The 25,505-nt window shown below is 35.8% G+C and overlaps 1 protein-coding gene across 2 annotated transcripts in view; it reads right to left on the bottom strand.

The window, feature by feature from the left end:
• Positions 1–25,505, bottom strand: part of COL25A1 (collagen type XXV alpha 1 chain) — a 506,241-nt gene that overhangs the window by 146,621 nt on the left and 334,115 nt on the right. For both annotated transcript variants that reach the window (XM_065545315.2, XM_045392741.3), the window contains exons 6-7: positions 19,180–19,206; positions 19,014–19,040 (exon numbers count right to left, since the gene is read on the bottom strand). In XM_065545315.2, the coding sequence (XP_065401387.1) occupies positions 19,014–19,040; positions 19,180–19,206 (54 nt within the window). The remainder of the gene's footprint in view (positions 1–19,013; positions 19,041–19,179; positions 19,207–25,505) is intronic.

Here is a 25,505-nt window from a genome sequence, read left to right on the forward strand (position 1 = left end):
ATTATCCTTTAAGGAGGACATAGGAACATGTATAGAGAACCATGACAGTAAGAGGGCAAAAACTGTTCACATGAAGAATGGATGAAGAAGATGGGGTTGGAGCAGGAGAAGATGAGATGGGACATGAGAGGTATTTTAAACAGGCTGAAAACTGAAGGAAGAGCACAGAGTAGAACCACCACCACCACAGAGTGTATTCAGTTTCAGCTGGGCCATCACTGCCAAAGAATATAACCAATAATGGAAGAGCTTTAAGGTTCATTTCACCCATGAGCTTCAGTGTTTCTATAAACCACTGAAGGACAGTCATGTTTAAGAATAATTAGTTCAGAAGACAGGACTGAAACTAAATGTATAGGAAGTAGAGAATGGTAGACATTGATTCAAAAGAAGGAACAATAAATATTTGTTGAATGAATGACTGAATTAATTTGCAATGTTAGAACTATCTATGATTAGAATAGTCTGCTTTTTAAAAGAGTGAGTTCCTTGTCACTGAAGATGTTTGAATAAAACTCAGCTTAGGACACCCTATAGAAGTTTCTAGGCAATTAGCTGGCAGGGCCAATTGCCTAAATGGGTGACATGGGTTTATTTTACTGTTAAAAGAAAAAGTCTGATGAGGCAGCAAATGAATTTCTCTTATCTATATTATCTTCCCCCTCCTCATCACTCTTTTAAAATAGGACAACGATCATTTATCTAGAAAGTCTTTCTGGTATTGCCAAACCATTTTTAATTCTAATAAAAAGCAAAATGTGACCTCCTATATTACCCAATAGTTTAAAACACTATAAGAAAAAAAAATTCAGATGCATTCAACTCTTTCCAATAAAAGGAAATACAATCTACCATATAGGATTCTATTTATGTTATCTTTTTTATTTTTTAACCTTCGGACCATCTCATTAAATTCTATATTTATTGCAGTCAGATAAATTAACTTTCAATTTATTTTTATATCAAAGTGGACACAAAGAAAAAAGAATTGAATAATACTGACCCAAATTAGTTCTTCATCTTAAGATTTGTCAATACAACCATAAGGGGCAACTCCAAAAAATTCATGATCTTGTTCTTCATTGATGCCTCAACAGGGCAATTTTGTTAGAAATACTTACAAGGGAAAATGTTCCATTAACCCAACTGCGCAAACAAAATCCAGAAAGTACATATAATAACTTAAAACATGGGTGTTTACAGAAGTATATGGACTAGTATTATAAATGAAATTATTTGGGTCCAACAACGAAAACATATGCAACTAAATACAATATGATTCTAAATATCTATGAATTTTGGCTATGACCTATATAAGATATCTAAGCGAGATCATCTTAGGTGATAAACCAACATTTTTTTTAAAAAAAAAAACCTCTAGGAAATTCTGAAATTTAGAGTCCCATTTTTCGTTAAAGGAGTGATTCTGAAATTCTCCCCCTCAAAGTCTCCCGTGTTTCTAATTTTAAACATACGCAATTAAAAGACTAAAATTCATCTTTTTCACATTATTTACATGTTACTTAAAGACAGTTATTCTGTCTACAACTGTGCTAACTTTCTAAAAGTTCTGTTATTCTATAATTTATATTTTAAACAAAAAATCTTGCAGATAACATAAATTCTGTTGGACTCTTGATGCAAAACTACCAAGTTTGAACTATACTAATTTTAATCTTTGAGCAGACTGGTATACTAATAAAAATTCTACAGTACCATAAACTGAAAACCACAAGTATAAAAATAATTCTATATAATTTTAAAACAAACCATATGTAAATTATGTTAAAGGAACTATTATAGCCTCTTTTTATAGAAAGTAAATGATTCATAATTAATTGTTTTGTGATCTATGTGTTTGTATATTTTGATGGAGTTTGTCATCATAACATCAAAAGCAAAATCATCCTAATATCTAATCCAGGTATTGCAAACTTCAATGCCAACAGAAACTGCACACATATGTAAGTAAATGGAACAGGTTGGGTGTCACCGGGGATAATCCAAAATGCGTGGCCTACCTAAAGCAGACAGACTCCATTCACCTTCAGCCAACCTTCCTTATAAAGGAAGGTAAACTCAATGGTGCCAGCTTTTTACATTTCTCAAGAGAAAACTTTAAATAAGTCAAAAGAACAAAGCTGGAGGCATCACGCTACCTGACTTCAAACTATACTACAAGGCTACAGTAACCAAAACAGCATGGTACTGGTACCAAAACAGAGATATAGACCAATGGAACAGAACAGAGTCCTCAGAAATAATACCACACATCTACAGCCATCTGATCTTTGACAAACCTGAGAGAAACAAGAAATGGGGAAAGGATTCCCTATTTAATAAATGGTGCTGGGAAAATTGGCTAGCCATAAGTAGAAAGCTGAAACTGGATCCTTTCCTTACTCCTTATACGAAAATTAATTCAAGATGGATTAGAGACTTAAATGTTAGACCTAATACCATAAAAACCCCAGAAGAAAACCTAGGTAGTACCATTCAGGACATAGGCATGGGCAAAGACTTCATGTCTAAAACACCAAAAGCAACGGCAGCAAAAGCCAAAATTGACAAATGGGATCTCATTAAACTAAAGAGCTTCTGCACAGCAAAAGAAACTACCATCAGAGTGAACAGGCAACCTACAGAATGGGAGAAAATGTTTGCAATCTACTCGTCTGACAAGGGCTAATATCCAGAACCTACAAAGAACTCAAACAAATTTACAAGAAAAAAACAAACAACCCCATCAAAAAGTGGGCAAAGGATATGAACAGACATTTCTCAAAAGAAGACATTCATACAGCCAACAGACACATGAAAAAATGCTCATCATCACTGGCTATCAGAGAAATGCAAATCAAAACCACAATGAGATACCATCTCACACCAGTTAGAATGGCGATCATTAAAAAGTCAGGAAACAACAGGTGCTGGAGAGGATGTGGAGAAATAGGAACACTTTCACACTGTTGGTGGGATTGTAAACTAGTTCAACCATTATGGAAAACAGTATGGTGATTCCTCAAGGATCTAGAACTAGATGTACCATTTGACCCAGTCATCCCATTACTAGGTATATACCCAAAGGATTATAAATCATGCTGCTATAAAGACACATGCACACGTATGTTTATTGCGGCACTATTCACAATAGCAAAGACTTGGAATCAACCCAAATGTCCATCAGTGACAGACTGGATTAAGAAAATGTGGCACATATACACCATGGAATACTATGCAGCTATAAAAAAGGATGAGTTTGTGTCCTTTGTAGGGACATGGATGCAGCTGGAAACCATCATTCTTAGCAATCTATCACAAGAACAGAAAACCAAACACCGCATGTTCTCACTCATAGGTGGGAACTGAACAATGAGATCACTTGGACTCGGGAAGGGGAACGTCACACACCGGGGCCTGTCATGGGGAGGGGGGAGAGGGGAGGGATTGCAATGGGAGTTATACTGATGTAAATGACGAGTTGATGGGTGCTGACGAGTTGATGGGTGCAGCACAGCAACATGGCACAAGTATACATATGTAACAAACCTGCACGTTATGCACATGTACCCTAGAACTTAAAGTATAATAATAATAAAAAATAAATTAAAAAAAGATTTATATGAAATCACCCAGTATTAGCAAATAATCTGGGAAAGAAAAATGAAATGTATCTACTACCAAAATCTGGTTCACAGGCTACCAGTCTGCAGCCTCTAATCTGCTCCTTTGTGAATTACTAATTTAAAATATAGAAGGGAGATTGCACCAAATAGTGAACACATTCCAATAACAGGAAAAAAATAAAGACACTGAATTCCTTTTCCCTACTACAACCAAAGGTGTTAATCTCTACCCTAAAAAGAAATTCCATATTAGTTGTGACAGTTTCTCAAACTACAACCCTGTTGGCACATGCCATTACATTTGACACATTCTAAAAATTGTGACTTGTTGTAACAGTTACAATATAAAATTCTGGGTAGATACAATGACTCAAACTTTGCATTCTTCTCTGACACATTTTATTAGAAGTACATGGCTCCAAAGTGGAAGTAATACCACAGACCAGTATAGAGTTACAGTATTAACATTCAGCATAGTACTGGTGACATAGCAAGCTTTCTCCAATTCAATTTTGTTTGACTTTTCTGCCTAAAAATATAAAATGAAAGGTGAAGTTGTAAATCTCTACATTAGCTTTCTGAACAAATCCAAAAAGTCTAATAGATCTCCAGATATTCCCTTCTTCCTGAAACTCCTCAAAATTCATTTCCTTTCATAAAATTTTTGAATAATTGCAAATGACTACTAAACAAAAGGTTGCAAGACTGAAAAGTGATGTTGTACTGAACAAAAAAGGCAACAAAAATAGAATGGCTTTATAATGTTGTATTCCAGAGTTTCCTAATATAGAAGATCTTTTAGAAAATTCACTTTGTCAACCTAGAAATAATGTTTATCTATGCCAGAAAATGAAATAACGTGTGTAGTGGGGTAAAGCTCTTAACGTAAACATAGTAGTTATCTATTTGGCAGAGAAAGAAAAAGAGATTGTTCAAAGACAGCATATTCCTTACTATTCTTTTCATCATCAAAATTATACTGATTGTCAACTATATTACACATTTTTTAAACAACAAAGATGTACCACCAAAGAAATGTAAGAACATTAACAAAAATGGTTAAATTGTAGCTAGTGGCTTTCTACCATATCATGCATATAAGCCATGTTAACAAAGACAAAATACAGTAATTTTTCATGTCCAAAACATGAGATAAAACTATGCCAGTGGTTTAAAATCTTTCCAATGCTATGTTCTCAAAGCACAGTTCAGTAGGATAAAAATGAACTGAGGATAGGGAAGAATCAAGGCTGAAAAATTACAAAGTGCTGCTATAACTTCTGTTAAATTCAAGGACTACATTTTATATGTAAAAGTCTGCATTCCTAAAAGGAAGCTTTGGTGCTGGCATTCTAGAACCATCTTCTTCAACCACTACAAAATAGAAAGAAAAGCTATATCTAAGAAAAGTCATCTGTCTCCTGAATTAATCTCCAAGTTTCCTCTAAAACTGAAGTCAAGGTAAATATTTGTTTCTCAAGATTACCTTGAAAACGTGTCAGAGCCAGTCTTTGATGCAAGTATCAAGAACTTCCACTGTGCTTGCTTCCATCTCACTTTGCAAAGAAATACTAAAAATGATTTCCTTGCATGTTAAGGTATGTAAGAAGAAACCTCTAGCACTAAATTATGGTTAATTTACATTCTCTTTAACCCTGAAATGCTATACTGAATAGAAAAATACTTTTAAAAAAACAATTAATTAGAAGATGAGGAGCTTAACAATTTTTGTGCAAAAAGCTAAGGAAGATATAGCAAGTTAATCTAAAAAGCTTCATAGATTTCTTTGAACATTTACCTATCTTTTCTTAATAGGAATTAGAGTACAAACAGGAATAGGTTCACATTTGTGCATGTTTAGATCTTGTATATGCGGAGAATCTGTATTTATGGACAATTCTGCTTCATAAAGACATTATTGGTGAGTGTAATTATGAGTAAGTATTCACACACAGATATGTGTATATAAAATATACCTAGATATAGACTAATTCCTGTCAGTGAGAACTGAAATGCATTCACACTAGCATATGGAATGAAATACAGTACAATATTTTAAACCACTGGCTATAAAAGGCAAGTGTTTGATAATTCTTAATATAAGAAGTAATTCATAAATCTTGCAAAAGACAATCCAAAATGTATTATTTTGATTGTCTTTCACAAGATTTGCCACTTAGTTTTTAGTCGCATATGATTACAGCATATGCAACTTCAAACTAAGGCACATCTCAGAAGGTTCTCCTGTTCTGTTCTGTTCTGTTCTGTTCTGTTCTGTTCTGTTCTGTTCTGTTCCGTTTTGTGCTTGGGCATCACTCCCTCAGTCACTTCCTTCATTCTGTACTTCCTACCTCACCAGTGGAAGAATTTCCCTTTAGCAGTCCCGGAAATATCACAAAGTGGTGGCTTCCTCTCAATGATGACAAGGTCAAGATTTTGGCATGAAATTTCAAGATTGGGCCACAATTTAAATAGTCTAGCTAAGTAAATTAAACTCAGCCTCTAAAAATAATAAGTCTGATGAAAGGCCAAAGGTATAAAAATATTTTTGAAAACAATTGAATGTATTCTTAATTAAAATTTTGATTGTATCTCCCTTAGATTTTTCTTCCCCTGCCAATAAACAGAATATTCAGGCTGACACGTTCTTTCGAAGACATGGCAAATGAGACAGGAATTACCACCTGTTGTTCTCTTGTCCTTCCTAATGTTACAGTTGGTTCCTGCCATTTCCCATTGCATCCCACAGGCTTCAAGCCAGGACAGCACTCTCACTCTGCCATGGCAATTTTTCTCTCCTTTTGTTTTCCCACCACCATTTCTCTACCCTAATTCTTTTTTTTTTTTTTTTTTTGAGACGGAGTCTCGCTCTGTCACCCAGGCTGAAGTGCAGTGGCGGGATCTCGACTCACTGCAACCTCCACCTCCCGAGTTCAAGCAATTCTCTTGCCTCAGGCTCCCAAGTAGCTGGGACTACAAGTGCTACGCCCGGCTAGTTTTTGTATTTTTAGTAGAGATAGTATTTCACCATGTTGGCCAGGATGGTCTTGATCTCCTGACCTCATGATCCACCCGCCTCAGCCTCCCAAAGTGCTGGGATTACAGGCGTGAGCCACCGTGCCCGGCCCTTAATTCTTAATTATAAGGAATTACTTTAGGCCTGAAGCTGACTAACATACCTGTACTGAAAAGAGTATCCTATGTAACCAGTTATTTGATGGTTTGGAATGCTACACTGGAGGTTTTTGATACTACCTTTCCATCACTGACTCTTTTGTCAATCAGATTCATGCTAAATTCACAAGCTTATAAAGCATCATAAGAATGCCTGGAAGTTCTTGGTATGTGAAACTGTAAAACCAATAGTGTTGTTATTATTATTATTATGATTACTATTTGTCTCTCTATGTGTGTGTTAAGTAATCCATTTGTGCTAATAAAACCCACTAGTGATCAATAAAGTTTTCTCTGAATATCAACATTTTTCAAGCAAAGTTTAACTGGCTTCTAAGAGATGAAAAGCAAAGCTTCCTCATCCCCCAAAGTCACTGTAGAATTACATTTGAAGTAGGGCCTTGCAACTGACATCCTTTTCCTACAAAGCCAGTCTTGTTTGCCAATTGTGATTTACAGGCTGTGTCTGCTGCAGGGGACTGCTGGACACATTAGTGCAGGTATGCTTATGAAAGGATGCGGCTGTCTGGCATTAAATGACTTTCCAGAGACCCATCTTGTTCAGACCTATAGGAACTGTTCTCCCTGAACATGATCTGTCAATGCATAAGCCATTATTCCACCCATTCTGAAGGGAAGAATCAAAAATATAATCCTGCCCTCCAGTCCCTTCTGTAAATCGTGACGCACCATTAAAATCTGCTGTTTTATACTTTCTTGACTTCTATTTGTTTAATCCACTTCAAATATTTCCAGTTGCAACTATAATTCTACATTTGGGAGTGATACAAAAATAATGGTGGTAATAATGTTCAATTTTGTTAGTGTAAATTGTTTATAAATTGCTGTATTTTCTATCCACAATACGTTCATTATTCATAGGTATTACCAGCTAAAGTATAAATTGGATTTTTTTTTTTAACATTTCAAATACAGGTTTTAGTATATTTACTAAAAGGCTTACATTCTCTACATAATATTGAAAGTCACCAACCCCAAATCAACTTTCACATTTTTAGCATATGCCTCCATTGTAGGCATTAGTGCAACTCATAGCTCTACATTACATGGATAAATAAATCTAAAATTTTATTTGGATTCAGGTAAAAAATAAGCTTGCTTAAATATAAGACAAAGAATAAAACCTTCTGTATAGTTTCATGTTTGAGAGAGGATTATCAATATATTACTTATCAAGGAAGTCTTTAAATTATTTAACCAATATTTTATAAAAAGCAGCACTTATAAAAATCCAAACAAAAGAAATATAAATGGAATAATATTAAATATCATACACAAATATATTCTCTTTCAATTAAAATATGTCACTCTACTTATTTCAAGAAAAATGTGAAATAGTGCCCCTAAGCTTGAAAAGATAAGGCATACATCCAGAGATATATGTAACGTGAAAAAGTGAGAAGAATATTGCAGTTTACATAAACAATGAGCACAAAAGTGTGGACAAATGAAATCTCTTTACTCCATAAAATGGAAATAATTATTTATATATCATATGTAAATAATTTCTTCCATATCATAATTAAACAATGTAAATAATTAAATTAAATTAATAAAATAATAAATAATAAATAGTAAACAATAAAATTAATTAAAATAATGTAAATAATCAAATAATTATTTACATATGATGGTCACTGTACTCAAAAGACAAAAAGGAAATCCAATGGTTATTTAAACTGGTTGGCATCATTTTCCAGAATTTCTTGTCAGAGGATGTACTTAGGATTGGATTTTGCTTTGGTTTTGATTTTAATATCTCTGTGGTCATTAACAGAATTTTCAGTTAAAGGCTCACATCTCAGGCATTTCACTACTATACTATTTTATATATATAAGCATCTTGCACAATGTTCCTTCTTACTTTCATATATTTTGTATAAAAGTTGACTCAACTGAATTACTATATTTATTCCGTAGAGATAGATTTACTTACATAATCTTTTACATTAAAGACATATATACAAGATTTAAAGTGACATAATATGGGTAGACCCATTATTGCTCATCCTTTCCAAATCTCTCTTTTTTTTTCATATTTGATGAGCCCAGCCATTCAACCACTAACTCTGAGATAAAATTCAAAACACTGAATTCCAAGGAAATATTGTCAACACATCTACCATTGTTTGTAAAAAAAAAGTTATTTTCTAAATTGACCCATATTAGGACAAAGTTACAAATATTCCTGGGTTCAATTCAATGCAACAACTTTTCAGTGTTTCAAAGTATGACAGAGAACACTCAAAAGAGAACTCTAATTAGAAAATATAATAACAACATTTGCAAATCTTAATGATCTCACTGTTTCCATGCCAGCTTCTGAATCTGGAAAGTGTTAAAATAATTTTCACATAATTTATTTCTTTCCATTGTGTTATATCCATTCCCTTTTCTCAGGCAATACATTCAGCACCCAATGAGTAGTATATTCATTAAGGCTACAGAGAAAGGCAAGAGTTAAACAAATAAGAACATCAAATTAATATCCAGGCCTAAATGCTTTAGCAGAGCCAAAAAATCTGTTTAATCATTCAAGTCAACAAAGGTTAAGATAATAAAATAAACTTCTAAATGCTTTCCTTTTCTGGAACTTAATCTGTCTTGCCAAAGATGTTTTTAAGATGCTATCACTTTTGCATAGTCCCAGCTGTTATGAAAATTTACTCGAATACACTAGGAGGAGAAAGGAATTTTATGAAAATAGTTAAGCAGAGCTCCTGGGTGGCTTACTGAAACTGTGAGAGCTTAGGACTCATTTAAAACCAGCTGTTGGCTGATGATGTCGAGACCAATAACCACTAAAGCTCCTATTTATCAGGACTCTGTGTTATTTGGCAAGGTGATGGTAACCAACTGATTAGAAGATTAATATATAATCAAAAGATAACTTCATGATGTTTGTTCATTTTATTGCCTAAGTTTGATAAATTTGCCACAATTTCAGAATAACATAGTATTCCATTTTAAAAAGTCATTATTAAATATTAAAACAGCTTTGATTATTTTTAAGGCTATGTTTTTAAGTCACTAAGACAGAGAAAAGAAATATGAGCCATTATCATCAAAGCCCTGGGTGTCACTGTGATTCCAGGGCTATGGTTCATGATGAGGGCAGAGGCCCTTATGAACTGGGCAAACAAAAAGCCCTCTTTAATGATGAAGAGAGACAGCGGTAGCAGTAGTGGGTGTAGATGACAACAGGAGAAGCATTAAAAGTCTTGAGACTTTTACAGTTGACATTGCGATTCTGTTACTGATAAAAAAATGAAGTTCATTTTTTTTTTTTTTTTTTTTTTGCAAAGAGAGACTTAGAATAAAAGTGGAATCAACAACATAGCTTATAGGTTATGCAAACTCAGCATTATGAAGAGCAGAAAACAAATTTCATCCATCTGGTTATCCTGGAGAAACAATTACTAATAGCAAGTATAAGCAAGATCTTGATATGCAATTTTCTTTTTAAAAATTTTTTAAGACTGATGTGATAATATTTACAATTTTCAAATAGGTGCTATTGAGTTGAGAAGCAAAATCCATATTATAATGAGGCAATTGGGTGTTCTTACAATCCTTAGAGGGGGGTCAACATTGCCCTGCCTCTCTTTGCTCCATATAGTGAGTTCTAAGGTATTACTCAGTGATAATACAGGTTCTAGGGTATTACTATGTGGCAATCATTCATTCATTTATGTTTTGGGGAGTATTACTATATGGCATTCATCCATTCATTTTTTTCTGTTGGGTTGACAGTGCATGGCCTGCATACACTGAGTCTATCGTAATTGCAAAGAAAAAATATCCACCTATTTATGCTGTGTTCCCCAGCTTTTTCAATCTTATTCACAGAGGCCTGGGATTTTCAAGTTGAAAGGGTTCCTTGCAGCCATCTGGAGGCAGCTTGATATTGTGGAAAGACAGCAGGATTTCAAATTGGCACTGAGTCCCAACACTGTCTTTGGTAAATGTATGTGAAAGAACTTGAACAAGCCATTTAATCTGCTTGAGTTCAATCCTCATCAGAAATAATAATAATAATAATAAAGTTGGCCATGTGCAGTGGCTTGCACCTGTAATCCCAGCACTCAGGGTGGCTGAGGTAGGCAGATGACTTGAGTCCAGGAGTTCAAGACCAGCCTGGGCAACATGATGAAACCCTGTCTCTACTAAAAATAATAATAATAATAATAATAATAATAATAATAATAATAAAATAGCTGGGCATGGTAGTGTGTGCCTGTAGTCCCAGCTATTGGGGGACTGAGGCAGGAGCATCACCTGAGCCTTGGGAGGTTGAGGCTGCAGTGAGCCATGATTGTGGTACTGCATTCCAGTCTGGGCAACAGAGTAAGACCCTGTCTTAAAAGAAAAGAAAGAAAAGAAAAGAGAAAAGAAAAGACAAGAAAAGAAAAGAAAAAAAAGGAAGAAAAGGAAGGAAGGGAAGGGAAAGGAAGGGAGGAAAAAGGAAAGAGAGAAAGAGAAAGAAAGAAAGAGAGAGAAAGAAAAAGAAAGAAAGAGAAAGAAAAAGAAAGAAATAGAAAGAAAGGTTATATTAATACATGTTCTACTACCTTACAGCATTACTTTAGAGGATAAATGAGAGAACACATGGAAAATGTAATCTGTAAATATCTAGGTTCAAATTCTGGTTCTGTCAGTGAGTGATTATTATTTTGGACAAAATATTTACATTTTCGAAGTCTTGGTTTCCACATCCATTAAATGAGAATAATAAAAGTAAGTGTTTCATAGGGTTGTTGAAATAAGGTGTGACATCATAGAGTGATTGGCATATTTTAGGAACTCAATAAAAGTATCCTTATTATTATTATTTCAAACAGATATTTCTGTAACCCCTATTATTTCACATTAATGTTGATGACTTTATAACAACTACCTTATTGATAGGGAAGCAGTCTTGTTCACTGAAAACAGCACAAACTAGAAGCTGAGAAAGCCAGGTTTGAATCCCATTTGTACCATTTACAAATTGTGTCAACTTTGGCAAGTTACTTTACCCCATATTCCTCATACGAAATATGGGAAGAAAAAGGAGGTACGGTTTGTTGAGAGCTTATTACAGATTTTTCGTATATTACTTTATTCCTGATCATAATCATAGAGATAGTGGTAGAGTTAGAATTTGATCCCTGTCCAGCCTGTCTTCAGCCCATGTGGATAATCATTTTACTCGACTGCATCTACTTTTCCTGTCCCCCCATCCCCCGATAATCTCTCTCTCTGCGCTATAGGAAGGCTTAGAGATGATGTGTGCAACTTACCTAGAAAAGTATCCAACAAGTTGTAAGACTAAGCTATCAGCGATTATAATTACTATGTGAGCTCTTATTTCCTAGTCCAACTTCCTTATTCAACCTAGGAATCCCTGACAACTTCCTTTCAGCAGGTCGTGCAATCTGTACTTAAATACAAGCTTGGTAAAGTCATAGCCTCAAAACTTTGCAATACAAAGCTATGAGGACGAAATAAAGAGAATCAATTATCTATTAATTTATCTATATGTGGTGACTGACAGCACAAATAAAGCACCATCCTGACCCTAAGCCTAAAGGCCTAATGAAATACTGTGTTTAGAAGAATGAATTAAAGATTAGTGGCAAATCTGCAATGACATCTCCCCAAGAATCAAGGCGGGAAGTGCAATTCTTATGTCAGGATGCATTCATTTGTGGAAATGTAACACTCAGTGCTTCGTAGAATAAAACCAAATGGTATTTGTGGTTGTTATATTATACCTAAAACTGTAGGCCTGAAATTGGTTCAATGTATACTGAAAGAAAGTTAATGCTGAAAAGTTAGCCCACTTTCTCCTGCATTAGATCATATGCCATCAACTGTATTCAAAGATGGTCAACATTTACCTTTTAACGTCTTGCAATCTGACTTCCGCTCTCACTACTTAACAAAATGTATTCGTTTAATAGTACATGACTCCAAAACAGCAAATTCAAAAGCTTTTTAAAACACCTCATCTGAACATTACACTGGCCACTCTTTTTTTTTTAAGTAGTTTTGTCTGTAGTGTTCACACATTGCAATGTCCTACTTCTCTACCTTCAAATGCTCTCTCTTTTGCTGACACTCCTTCCTTCCTCATCCCACTCCTTACGTGTGAGTATTTTTAAAGGTTCTATTCTAGGGCAGTACTCTTCTTACTCTTTGCCTACCATTTTTCAAATTCTAGGATTTCAATTCTCCCTCTGTGATAGTTCATCTATGTAACAGTTACCTCCAGTTATGGCACTGCCTCAGAATTCTAATCTCATGTTTCTGTTTGTTACACTATTCCAATGAAATATCTCATCAAGATCATAAATTCAACATAATTAAAACCCATCTTTTCACTTATCCTCCCAACTTTCTTCTGACCTATTTTATCAAGCATCAAGCCAGAAATGTTAGCCCTATTTTTATCTTCTTTTTCAACTGCATCCCCTACATCCAATTAGCTTCAAGATTTGTCTTAAATTTTCACCTCAGCATCTTTCCATTTCACTTCCTGACTGCTTTTTAAAAAAACTTTAACCTGACTACAACTCCACCCAGGGTCACAGGTCCTCCGTGTAAATTGAATAGGGACGGGATCCATCTTTCACTCTCTGCCTCAAGACTTCTCTCTCACCAAATGCTTCTCTCTCAGTGTCAGCCCTGATTTCCCTCTTTGTCTACTCAGGTGTTTGCTTGGCACTTGTGGTAAACCTTATTGACTGGATGACCTAACTTCCCTTTCAGCCCTATTCCCCTTGTCCCTTCCAGCTTTTGGATGACCGTGTGACACAACCTAGCCAATGAGACATGACCAGAAGTCTACTAAGAAGTTCATAGAGAAAACGTTGCTTTCTTGATTCAGACTCTTCTCTCTTTATCCTTCCTGCTGATATATACCTAGATGCAATGGTTGGACTTGAAGCAGCCTTCCTGCAATCATGAGACAAGGCCAAGAGAGTCACAGACTTAGTAACATCATTGAATCAATAGTAACACCATTTAATTATATAAATAACACTATCAACTGCCTTCTCCAGACTTCTTTTTATGTGAGAAAAATAAACTCATATCCTAGCTTTCACGGTGAAATTCGAACTTTTGTCCATATTTTGGTGACCACTTTGGAATCTCTTTCTTGGTTCATCAACTTACGACCTCCCACTCTACCTCTCTCCCTAATCCCCTGCTGAAATTCTCACTCTGACACTGACCTTTTTACTCAGCATATGTCCTTGCCTCCAACAATACCTGACGTTCCACGCTAAGTCAACTCATCCTTTTCACTTACCTCTCCACTGAGGACTGGACATTGTCAGTACAGCCTAGATTCTTATGACCTTGTCCTAAATGAGTGACATAGTTTCATGGTCTACTTGGTCACCCTGCTTTCAGTCTCTTCCAATTGTATTCTATAGCAGATACTACCACCAAATATATATATACATATATATGTGTGTGTGTGTGTGTATATATATATATATATATAACATATATATGTATTTAATAATTATTATTTTGAGCCCGAGTCTCTGTCTGTTGCTCTGTTGCCCAGGCTGGAGTGCAATGGTGCTATCTTGGCTCACTGCAACCTCTGCCTGCCAGGTTCAAGTGATTCTCCTGCCTCAGCCTCCCAAGCAGCTGGCACTCACCACCATGCCTGGCTACTCTTTGTATTTTTAGTAGAGATGGGGTTTCACTATGATGGTCAGGCTGGTCTTGAACTCCTGACCTCCGGTGATCCGCCCACCTCAGCCTTCCAAAGTGCTGGGATTACAGGTGTGAGCCACTGTGTCTGACCTCAAAAATATTTTTATAAGGAACATTTGGTAATCAGCACAGATAGTCTCAAAAGAAGATAAGCACAGATTACTCAAAATTCTCAATGGCTCTCTAATGCCTACCACACTAGACATTCAAAATGCTCCATAATACAACTTCAATCCAAAATTTTCAGTCTATATGACACAATATTTTACTTAACCTATTTATTGGTAAATGGAATATTATTTTTTAGGGTCCTTTTTAAAACTTACTTTTAATTGACAAATACAAATTATATATACATATATTTGTGATATATATATTGTTTTGAAATATGTATGCATCATGGGATGGCTGTGATGGCTATTTCAGGCTAATTAACATTTGTATTACCTCATATCCTTATCTTTTTTGGTGAGAACACAATGTACTCTCAGCAAATTTCAAGAATACAATATATTGTTATTAACTGTGGTCACATTGCTGTACAGTAGAACTCTATTCCTCTTATGCAACTGGAAGTTTGTATCCTTTGACCAACATCTCCCAAAACCCCTCCCCACCAGCCATGGGTCACCAGCATTAAATGCTCTACTTCTATGTATTCAACTTTTAAAAATTCCACATGTAAGTGAGATCATGTGGTTATGTATCTTTCTGTGCCAGCCTTATTTCACTTAACATAACGTCCTTCAGGTTCATCCATGCTGTTGCAAACGAAAAGCTTCCCTTCTTTTTAAGGTTAAATAGTATTCCATTGTGTATACCACATTTTTTTAAAACACAAATGGAATATTATTGTTCCTTAACTAAATCCTGCATGGGTCACCAGCATTAAATGCTCTACTTCTATGTATTCAACTTTTAAAAATTCCACATGTAAGTGAGATCATGTGGTTATGTATCTTTCTGTGCCAGCCTTATTTCACTTAACATAACGTCCTTCAGGTTCATCCATGCTGTTGCAAACGAAAAGCTTCCCTTCTTTTTAAGGTTAAATAGTATTCCATTGTGTATACCACATTTTTTTAAAACACAAATGGAATATTATTGTTCCTTAACTAAATCCTGCCATTTTCTACTTGGATCATATTGTTTATACTATTTCCTCTTCCTGGAATATGCAATGTCTTGCTCTTCAACGTATCCTCTAAAGATTACCCATTTATCAAATTCTAGCTCAAGTGTCACCTCTTCCACAGTTGCCAGCACTCATTTAAAATGAAATAATTTTCACTTTTCTAGCACCTCTTGGTATATCTATTTGAGGCAGATAACATATAACCACACAGTTTTCTTACTCAGGTACCCATGAAATTATCAGCTTCTTGAGGGCCATAATGATATAACAGTATTTTATTCATATATTCAACAAATGTTTATTGGATATTCACTATTCTATGTGAAGGTGGTATGAACAAGATAGAGAAGAACCTTGTTTTTACGGAATATAGGATCTAAGGAGGGAGGGGGGCATATTTTATAGATAATGAGCAAGTAAATACATAAACAAGATAGAATAATCTCTGCTTTAGATTGAGTAGTTAAAGAAGTTCTCTCAGAGGAGGTGATATTTGATATGAAGTTTCAAGAATAAGAAGAACCCAATCACAAGAAGACCACAAGAAGACCAGGCAAATGCAAAGCTGTTGAGTTGGGTGAAAGTGCAGTGGAGGACAGTTTGGTCAAGTGTCATAGGTGGAAGGGAGACTAGTGTGAGATGAGCTGGTGGGAATGGGCAAGAGCTAAGCACAGCAGGTTGGATTTCATTCTAAAGTTTTACACAGGAGTAACATGATCTAATTTACAAGTCAAGTGATCTCTCTGCCTGCTGTGTAGAAAATGGATTATACAGGGTTAAGAGTGGAAATAGAAAGATTAATTGGAAAGCCACTGAAGTAATCAAGAATATGAAAGTAAGTCGAATTTGGTAGTTAGTAGAAAAGAGAGATAAGTGGACACATTTATTGTGTCTATAGTATTAAGCCCAGTATCTTAAAGATGGTAGCTGCTCAATATATACTGCTGAATATATGTCCAAGTACTTAAAAATAGTCTCACATTCTTAATTTCCATATGATCTTCAAGTTTTTCCTGCTTTGATTTACCTCTTATGGCTTAATTTATTCCCACTGGATACTTGGGGAGTCAAAGAGAAAAAACTTCCAAATATTCAAGAAAATGATAAAGGTCTCATAATGGAAATTCACCTGACAAAGAGCTGACATGATGGAGTTTGGAGTTCATATTGTTAATTGTGGGAAGAAATAAACTATTGGAAACAAATGGTAAAAAGCGTAATTCAAAATCTGCAACAGGATGAAAATGGACAGGGTATTGGAATACAAACTCTAGATTTAAAAAAAGAGAGCCTTTGGTCATTATCAGCAAGAATACTGTGCCTAAACAGAGAATGTGGGTAAAATTAATTTTCATTAAAATTGGAGATGTTTCCAACTCTTACCTTCATCTTACTATCTTGATATGATCAATTTCCTAATATGTAGTTAATACTATCTTACTAGATAGTAATGTTTATAAAATTCTAAGAGCACTGAATGAGACCTGCTTGGAATCTGAGAAAAGACAGGTGAGTCAGTGGGTTTTCATTCTCTTTCGCCTCTACCTTCCAGGACATTTAGATTTGTACCCATGAAGATTCATCCTGTATTAGGAATTCAATCCAAATTCCTTCAATACAAAGCAAAATACAGAGGAAAATGAGATCACTTTTTGCCACTTTCCACCTGAAATGCTACATGAGCTCTGAATTGAGTGAAACTTGGCCCCATTCAGTGTGAAAACTGGCTGAAATCTGTATGAAAGGCAGTCTGGGTTTGTCGAAGTAGTTCATGAACTTTGGCCAAACTTTCAAGGAACCTGGTCCAAGTCTTAGTTTGTAATGCAACATGAAACCAGGTGAACTTCAGATGGTTTCAGGTTTCATCCTGAAAATTTGGCCTAGCTTTATAATCAATCATCACTCTTTGTAACGATGAAAGCCAACACACCTTTTTGAAAATGAGGACTGCATGCATACTGATGACAGCTAAGTTGTGAACCACCCTTCACTTCCTTTGCCAAAAGAAGATTTCTCAGAATGGAAACAGTTTCCCTCTTACCTGGAAAGGGGAAGTTGAGTGATTTTGATATTGCGTGTAGAAAGAAATGATACTTGATATGAAGAGACATGTCATGTGAAATAATCACCACATACGGAGCAAATGGCTGTATTCTAATCACTTAAGGTTATAAGAGTCTTATTTTCTTCACATCCATGACAGTGGATAACGTGGTGTTTAATCTCCTAAAATGAGCTTTTGGCGTGAAGCTAGTCATCAGCCAGAGTAACTGCCATGAGAAACAAAATGCTGTGAAGCATAACCAGTATTCCTATATGAAGAAGTGGCTGAAGAACAAAAGGGAAAGTATAACAAATCAGAGCATAACTGTTATCTAGCTTAAGAAACATGAGGAGATAATGCAACTACAAACCTTTCAAGTTTGCATCAACTGCATCTTTTGCAAAAATATCTCTATGCAGTAAAAATGCATTTAATAAGCAACCAAGCACAGTGAATTTTACAGAAAGACCTACATAGTTTCTGTTTTCAACCTGAAAGTTTTAAATAAGCCTTTCCACTGTAAAAAATTACTCTATTCAACGAAATACTTGCTTTTGTGCATAGTGACATGAGAAAATTGAGAGGTATGTTGAATGGAGCCACTACATCATTGAAACAGTATGTCTGAACATTTGGGTAATAAGGCACAGATGTGAAGTAGAGGACTTGGCACTACCAAGGTAACAACAAAGCATTCACCATTGTGTTATAATGGCTAAAAGGGTCACATCTGAGAAGCTTAAAAGAATGCTCCCTCCTCCCTGCAGTGCTAAATTGTATTACACCTTTTATGTGCTTAAAAATCTACAAAAGCTAGAAATTCAAACAAGTATTATGCAAACTTATGGCAAAGAACAAATATGTAAAATGCATTGATAATTTTATCTGCAAAAAAAAAAAAAACATTTATGCAATAGCACGTAAAGTTTAACTGCAGCAAAAGGCCAAATTCAATAGAAATCCATATGGCCTCTATGTTGCGAAACAATTCATGCAAATCTGAAGGACTCAACAGTCACTGGCAAGGTGGCTGCTATTGACTCTTAGATGTGATTCTGGCCCTTTGTCAGTATGTCTAACTATTGTAGAATTTTCTACTTATAGGCATCAAGTAAAGATAATGCAACAGAATACATCCAAATTGTTAGTTTTTTTCACTTACAAGTGGTATGGTATTTTTGCCAGCCATTACTGAACCATGTGGCACAAAGGCAATTATGAAGCTGGGGTACTTCCATTCAATAAATTTGGAGTTAGAAACTAATCTTCTGCCCAGGATAGGTAGAGCACAACTTACCCGAGGTCCCTGATCACCTTGTTCTCCCTGTAGAATAGAAAGGTGAGATAACAGTTTTAGCCAAAATACATACATGATGCTCATTAAAAAGATCAAAATATAACACAGTATAGGTCATGCCAATATGGATCTCCACTAACTTTATTTCTGGTATGCATTTTCTTACCTTATCACCTTTTGGACCAGGAGGGCCCTGAAAAAAAAAAAGAGAAAAATATTTTAATTTTAAAAAGATATTGTAAACTGAATAGATCAGTCAGGTTAGTCAAAAGATTCATTCAAAGAATACAGAGATAGCTGTCAATGAGGTTTCACAAGAAATTTTGGTTTCTAAACTATGATCATATTAGAATGTGAAACATATAACCATATATGTTTGTTCATATATACCTGTACATATCATGTCATAAGTACATAATATGCTGAATAAATTTTCACGAACTCAACACATATATGCAAGTAGAACCCAGTTAAAGAAACCGAACATTACTTACAAGTTAGAAGCTCCTGTTGGGACATTTCCTTGTCACTACCCTCCACCAACAGTAACCACTATTCTGACCCCTGACAATATAGATTAGCTTGCCTGTTTTTGTACTTTATGTACATAAAATCACAGAGTCTGGCCTCTTTTGCTTAATTAGTGTGAAATTCATCCATAATTTTGTGTGTAGTGGTAGATTGTTCTTACTGCTTTATAATACTCCACTGTGTGAATATATCATCATTTACTTATTCATTCTACTGTTGGCAGCCATTTGTTTCCAGGAATTTCTAGGTCTTGGCTATTATAAAAATATTGCTATGGCCAGGTGCAGTGGCTCATGCCTGTAATCCTAGCACTTGAGGAGGCCAAATCAAGTGGATCACCTGACGTCAGGAGTTCAAGACCAGCCTGGCCAACATGGTTGAAACCTCATCTCTACTAAAAATACAAAAATTAGCTGGGTGTGGTGGCGCATGCCTGTGATCCCAGCTACTTCGGAGGCTGAGGCAGGAGAATCGCTTGAACCCGGGAGGTGGAGGTTGAGGTGAGCCGAGATTATGCCACTGCATTCCAGCCTGGGCGACAGAGCAAGACTGTCTCAAAAAAAAAAAAAAAAAAAAAAAAAACAAGGTGCTACATAGTAATTCACATCTTTTGTGAAAAATTATATTCATTTCTGCTGGGTGTATATCTAGAAAAGGAACTGTTTAGGTTATAGACTATACATATGTTCAGTTTTAGAAGATGCTACCAAATGGTTTTTCAAAGTGATTCTTACCATTTAAGCCCCGTCAGTGATGTACAGAATTTCAGTTGCCCCATATTACCAATACTTGATATTTTTTATCTTTTTCATTTTAGGCATTCTGGTGGTGATGTAGTAATTTCGCTTCATGTTTTAGTATGTATTTACCCAGTGATCAGTAAATTGAACTCCCTTTTAATACACTTATTGACCATTTTGCATCCTTTTTCATAGTGTCTCTTCATACCTTTTGTCCTTGGCCTCCTGAATCGTCCTGTTGATTTGCTAGAGTTCTTTATCTATTATATATTATACATTGTACATATGTATGTAGGTAGATGTAGAGTTATTTATATATTTTGAATGAGTCTTTTGTCAGATATATTTACCGCAAATATATCTTCCCACTTTGTTTACTGCCTTTACATTCTCTTAGAGGTGTTTTTGATGAATACCTCTGAGTTCTTAATTTTAATAAAACTCAATTTAACATTTTTTATCCTTTATAGTTGTCCCTTTTTATATTCCACTTAAGAAATCTTTGCCTACTTCAATGTCATAAAGAGGGCTATGTTTAGTTTAAAAGCTAAAAGCTTCATTATTTTATCTTTCATATTTAAATCTGAATTTATTAAGAACTGATTTTGTGTATGATGTTAGGTAAAAGTCAAGATGTTTTTTTAAAATGTGGATATCAAATTAACCAAACACCATTTCTTGAAAATGTACCTTTTCCCCATTATAGTACAGTATTACTTTTGTCATAAGTGATGCTATATATGTGGCTTTTTACAGGAATTTCTATTTTGTTGGGCAGCTGTCTATTCCTGGGCCTCACTGAGATCTTCTTTACCTTTGAACAGAAATACTAATGCTAGAGGCACTGATTATGTTATCTTTTCTAGCTCTTAAAGATAAAGTCATGTTTTGGTTTCAGCCCACCTGAGGAGCTGGAGCATTTCAGAGTCACCTTCTCTCACCTCCATTTTCAGCAGGGCTGAGGAAAAAGGACAAGGCTGGACAGGAAATGGGCCCAGGTTCTAGCAAAGTACCCCATCCTAGGTGCCAGTGGAGACTCTATGTCACTGCAGGTGGGAATGTAGCAATGCTCCACCTTCCAAAACATTTCCTTCTGCTAAGTACCAGCTACAGAAGAACTGCACCAAATTCTCATTCTCAGTGTGGCCCTTCTGGTAACAGCTGTGAAATTATCATAAAATTACTAATAACTACACCATGTCCTATGCTTTGTATCTTTTACCATTGATAAAAAACTTTTGCACCTGTTATTGCATTTAATCTTTTCCACAATCCAATGAGGAAAGTATTATGAAAATCCTTTTACAGACACCAAAAATGAAACTCAAAGACTATCAATGTTAGGCTTCTTGTGAGTTAGCCAGGACTTTAACCCAGTATGTGTGACTTTGAATGCAGAGGTTTTGACACAAAGTATTGGAACACAGCTCTGGAACTAGAGTCTCAGAAAGAAGGATACCTATCTGGTGCCTGCCTTCAACAAGGGCCATCTAAAATGCCTCCCACTGCATTTTCCATAGTGTCACAGACACTGGTCGCAACGTCTCAAGTTCAAAATGAGAGAAAGGAGAATTGAGGAGGAGTGAGGAGGGGGAGAAGGGACTAAGATAATGGAATCAACTTTATAAAACCTTTTTATCTCTTACCCCCAAAATCATTTTGCCATTTAAAAGAGGAAAGAGAAACAATTTTGTTTGCAATAAATTTTTAACATTTTTATTGTTTTCCGTGAATCAAGTAGTAATTAGTGAGTACGGTCTGTGTGTTCATCTCTGGAAAATTAAGTTTAAGGACTTTATTCAATTATTTTTAACAAATGCAAAATGCTTACTAAGGTTATACAAGTAGCATTTTATTTGCGGTGGGGCAGATGAAAGCCAAAGAAAAGAATAATGAGAGGATATCACCAAATTTAAAAAATACAATCGAGGTTCTAGTCTTGATTTAAGTAGCATGTTAGTTAACTTTATTTTGATTTTTACACACATTTGTTGAATGTCTATACAGTGTGGCAACATTGTAAGCACTGGTGGGACACATATGTTGGGAAAGGTTGATTTGGAAAGACATGGTCCCTGTCCTGGAAAAGCTAAATAGCCTAGTGTCTAAGGCAAACAGTTTCCACATACTAGCATTAAGAATAAATGACCTCCAGAAAATTCAGGTACATCAAGGTCAACTGTTACTATGGACATCTCCCCAGCCTCCATATCCACCCCCTTCCCAGGTTTCTCTTTAAACTTTTGTTTGCTTTTGCCAGTGAGATTTCAGAGGCCACATCTCCCATTGTACCAGTCCTCTAAAGGCACCTTGTTAGGTTACACAGCATCTTTAAGGACAAAGATTTTGTGAAGTTATTTGACAGGAACAGAGACAACCCTTTTCCTCAAAGTCCAATTACTCATGCCAAATCCACGTGTCAACTAGAGCTCTTTAGCCAGCTTACCCTGAGCAAGGATGCTTAATTCATGAACACATGAAAATTTGCACCCACAATTGAGCAATAAATATTGCTGCCTCAAAAGAGGGTGTTTCTGAGCAGACAGTATGGCGTCCTGGCACCTGCCAGCTTAGGACAGAAGCAAAGCCGAGGTCAACCTCCACACACAGCTGCAGGGGCTGCTTCGGACGCTCCAGCCCCCACTTGTGCACTTGGGATTAACAGCAGGTGTTTTCTTCTGCTCTGACTGAAATCCCACTCTTCTTTCTGAATTGGACCCTCTTCACTGAAAATATGGGTTGAATTTGCAGAACAAAGTGGGCTACCTTAGTAAACACAGATAGTATAATATTTCCAAAATTTAGAAGCCATACTTTTTTTCTAGGTCAAAAAATTACAAATGAAAGAAAGGTTTATTTGATCATTAGCCTTTAAAATTAAAATTGGGGTATTAATGATTTTTTTCTATCTTTAGCATTAAAAAAGCTAACTAGTATTAACTAAAGGATAGGCAGCAATAAAAATTAATGGCTATTTGAATTACAAATTATTTTTCAACGGCACATTGCTGTTTCCAACTAAACCAAGCTCAACAATCTAATATTTAGTAGACATATTTATTGTTCAGGTGACAGTACCAATGGCTGGTTGGTAACTATTCGATGATAAAACTTTGTTGCTCCAACAAGGTTAGGGTCAATGGAAAGGAAAGATGGTAAAATCAGCAGTCATAGGGAAGTGAATAGTGAGTCACAGCTCTATAGAAGGCCCTTTTGGGGACTCTTGTCCTGGTTTGGTCTAGAATCCAATAGTCAGGTCTTTTATAAGCCCCACTTTAATAAATAAGTAGGAATATTTGAAATGATCTTTTGAATTACTTGTGTGTAATGAATCCTAAAGTTAATTGCAGAAATAAGTACTTAAGGGTGCTAATAAAGTTTTTATTTATTATTGTTGTTAGTAATTAGAACGTTTATTTTAGGGCATTGTTGGAATGTTATTAACTTCCTACCAAAGGATTTATAAATTTCCATGGCAAACTTCAAATTAGCCCCTGTTCAAATGGCTTTACATTCAGAATCTGCAGGAACCACCCTTCTATTTGTAAAAAGTCTTTAATGTGGGTTTTGGCCTATACCAATTTAAGTCTCCTCAAACCTACTTCTGTTTAAGTAACCAAGGTTTTAGCTTTTTTTCTATCCTCTATTGTCTATTTCAATTAAATGATAAAACCAAACTGAAAACAAAGAGAGGCACAATGAATGACTTTCAGGAAAATATTGAATTTCAATCTACATAACAGCAATGGAAATACAGCTGGAAAAGAGAGATATATTCACAGGCCCGTAGTAACCCAATCATGGTCCTTTATTTACTGGAAGTATAAATTATACTTGCTTTGAACCAGAAAAAATCAAGGCGGGAATAGTTTTTAAAAGATGACAATCATGAAAACAAAATTAAATTGTGCTTGAGGTAGAAAAAAGTGGAAAAGGAGCAAACATTGGGAATTCTTGGCAGCCCGAGCTCCTGGAATAAGAACGGGGTTATGACTTTTATCCCAGGAAAGTATAGATAAGTTTATTTTTATTCATGAAATATAACGAAATCTCTTCTGATTCATCTATTCACTGCTATAGAAATGAGGACAAGCAAGCTTCATTCTCTAAGCATTTCTGGCTCACTATCAGCCAGGCGGTGTACGCTGAGTCTGGAGGAGGGACATGTAAATATAATCACAATCAGTGGACTAAATACTGTGTTGTGGGAGTTCAGAGCAGAAAGAGGACGGAGAGCTGGAGTTGAAAATATGCTATTGGAACTGGCTCTTGAAAGGTATCCAGGAAACAAGGGGATGGAGGGAGGAGGAGCGAAGCAGGCCGGGGAGAAGGGATGCACATGCCCAGTTGTGAGAAAATACCACGTTGTCAGAGAAAGGAGTTCAGGGTGGAACATGTGGAGAGTGGAGATAGAAAATAGCAGGAAAGAGATTTCAAAGGCTGGTTAACCACACTTGGGTGTTTGGGCTGGATTCTATCATCAACGTAACAAGGAGTGCGGAGACGCAGTGTGCTCTGTTTTGTGGAACTCTGAGAACATGGGGTGTTCGGGATTCTTAGGAAGTGTTTGCCTTGGTCCAAGAGAGAGATGGTAAAGCTTTGAATTAAGGTTGTGCTAGTGGAGGCACAGGGAAAGTTCTAGATTCAGGAGACATTTCTCAGGTAAAAGTCAACAAGACTAGTTAACTGATTGGACACGGGGGCCACTAACAGGTGTCAACATGTTTTAACAAGTCCTACTCATTTCAAGGTTCACAATTTAGTGCATTTGCAGACAAACATTGGCCTAAGCTGGTTCAACCCAGATAAACACAGCAGTTCCACAGCTAAGTGAATCATATAGAGCTTAAATCTGGTTTTAGGGTTATATTTCAAATCCACAGTGTTGGCAGCTTCGGCTGGCCTAATTGGAAATAGCTGAGGAGAGAGAAAACATTCTCTATCATCACCGTTGAGCAGAAGCAGCACAGAGGTAGTCATAACTGCCTCCCTTCAGAAGCCACCATTCTTCCATGTTAACTTCTGAATACAGGACACCTTTATCACATTTTCTTTCCTCTACTTTTTCAACTGTAAACTGAATATGGAATTACTCTATTTTAAACTCCACAAGTTTCCTAGTCTTTTAAAGATAAAGAAGATAGTCTGCTGTACAAGCTGTTCTCTAGCAGCACAGCACAACCTCAATGGTCACCGCACGCCTGACGTGGGTCTTCTCTCT

Source organism: Macaca fascicularis, chromosome 5 (assembly GCF_037993035.2).
Source record: "Macaca fascicularis isolate 582-1 chromosome 5, T2T-MFA8v1.1".
In the NCBI taxonomy this organism is placed as follows: Eukaryota; Metazoa; Chordata; class Mammalia; order Primates; family Cercopithecidae; genus Macaca; species Macaca fascicularis.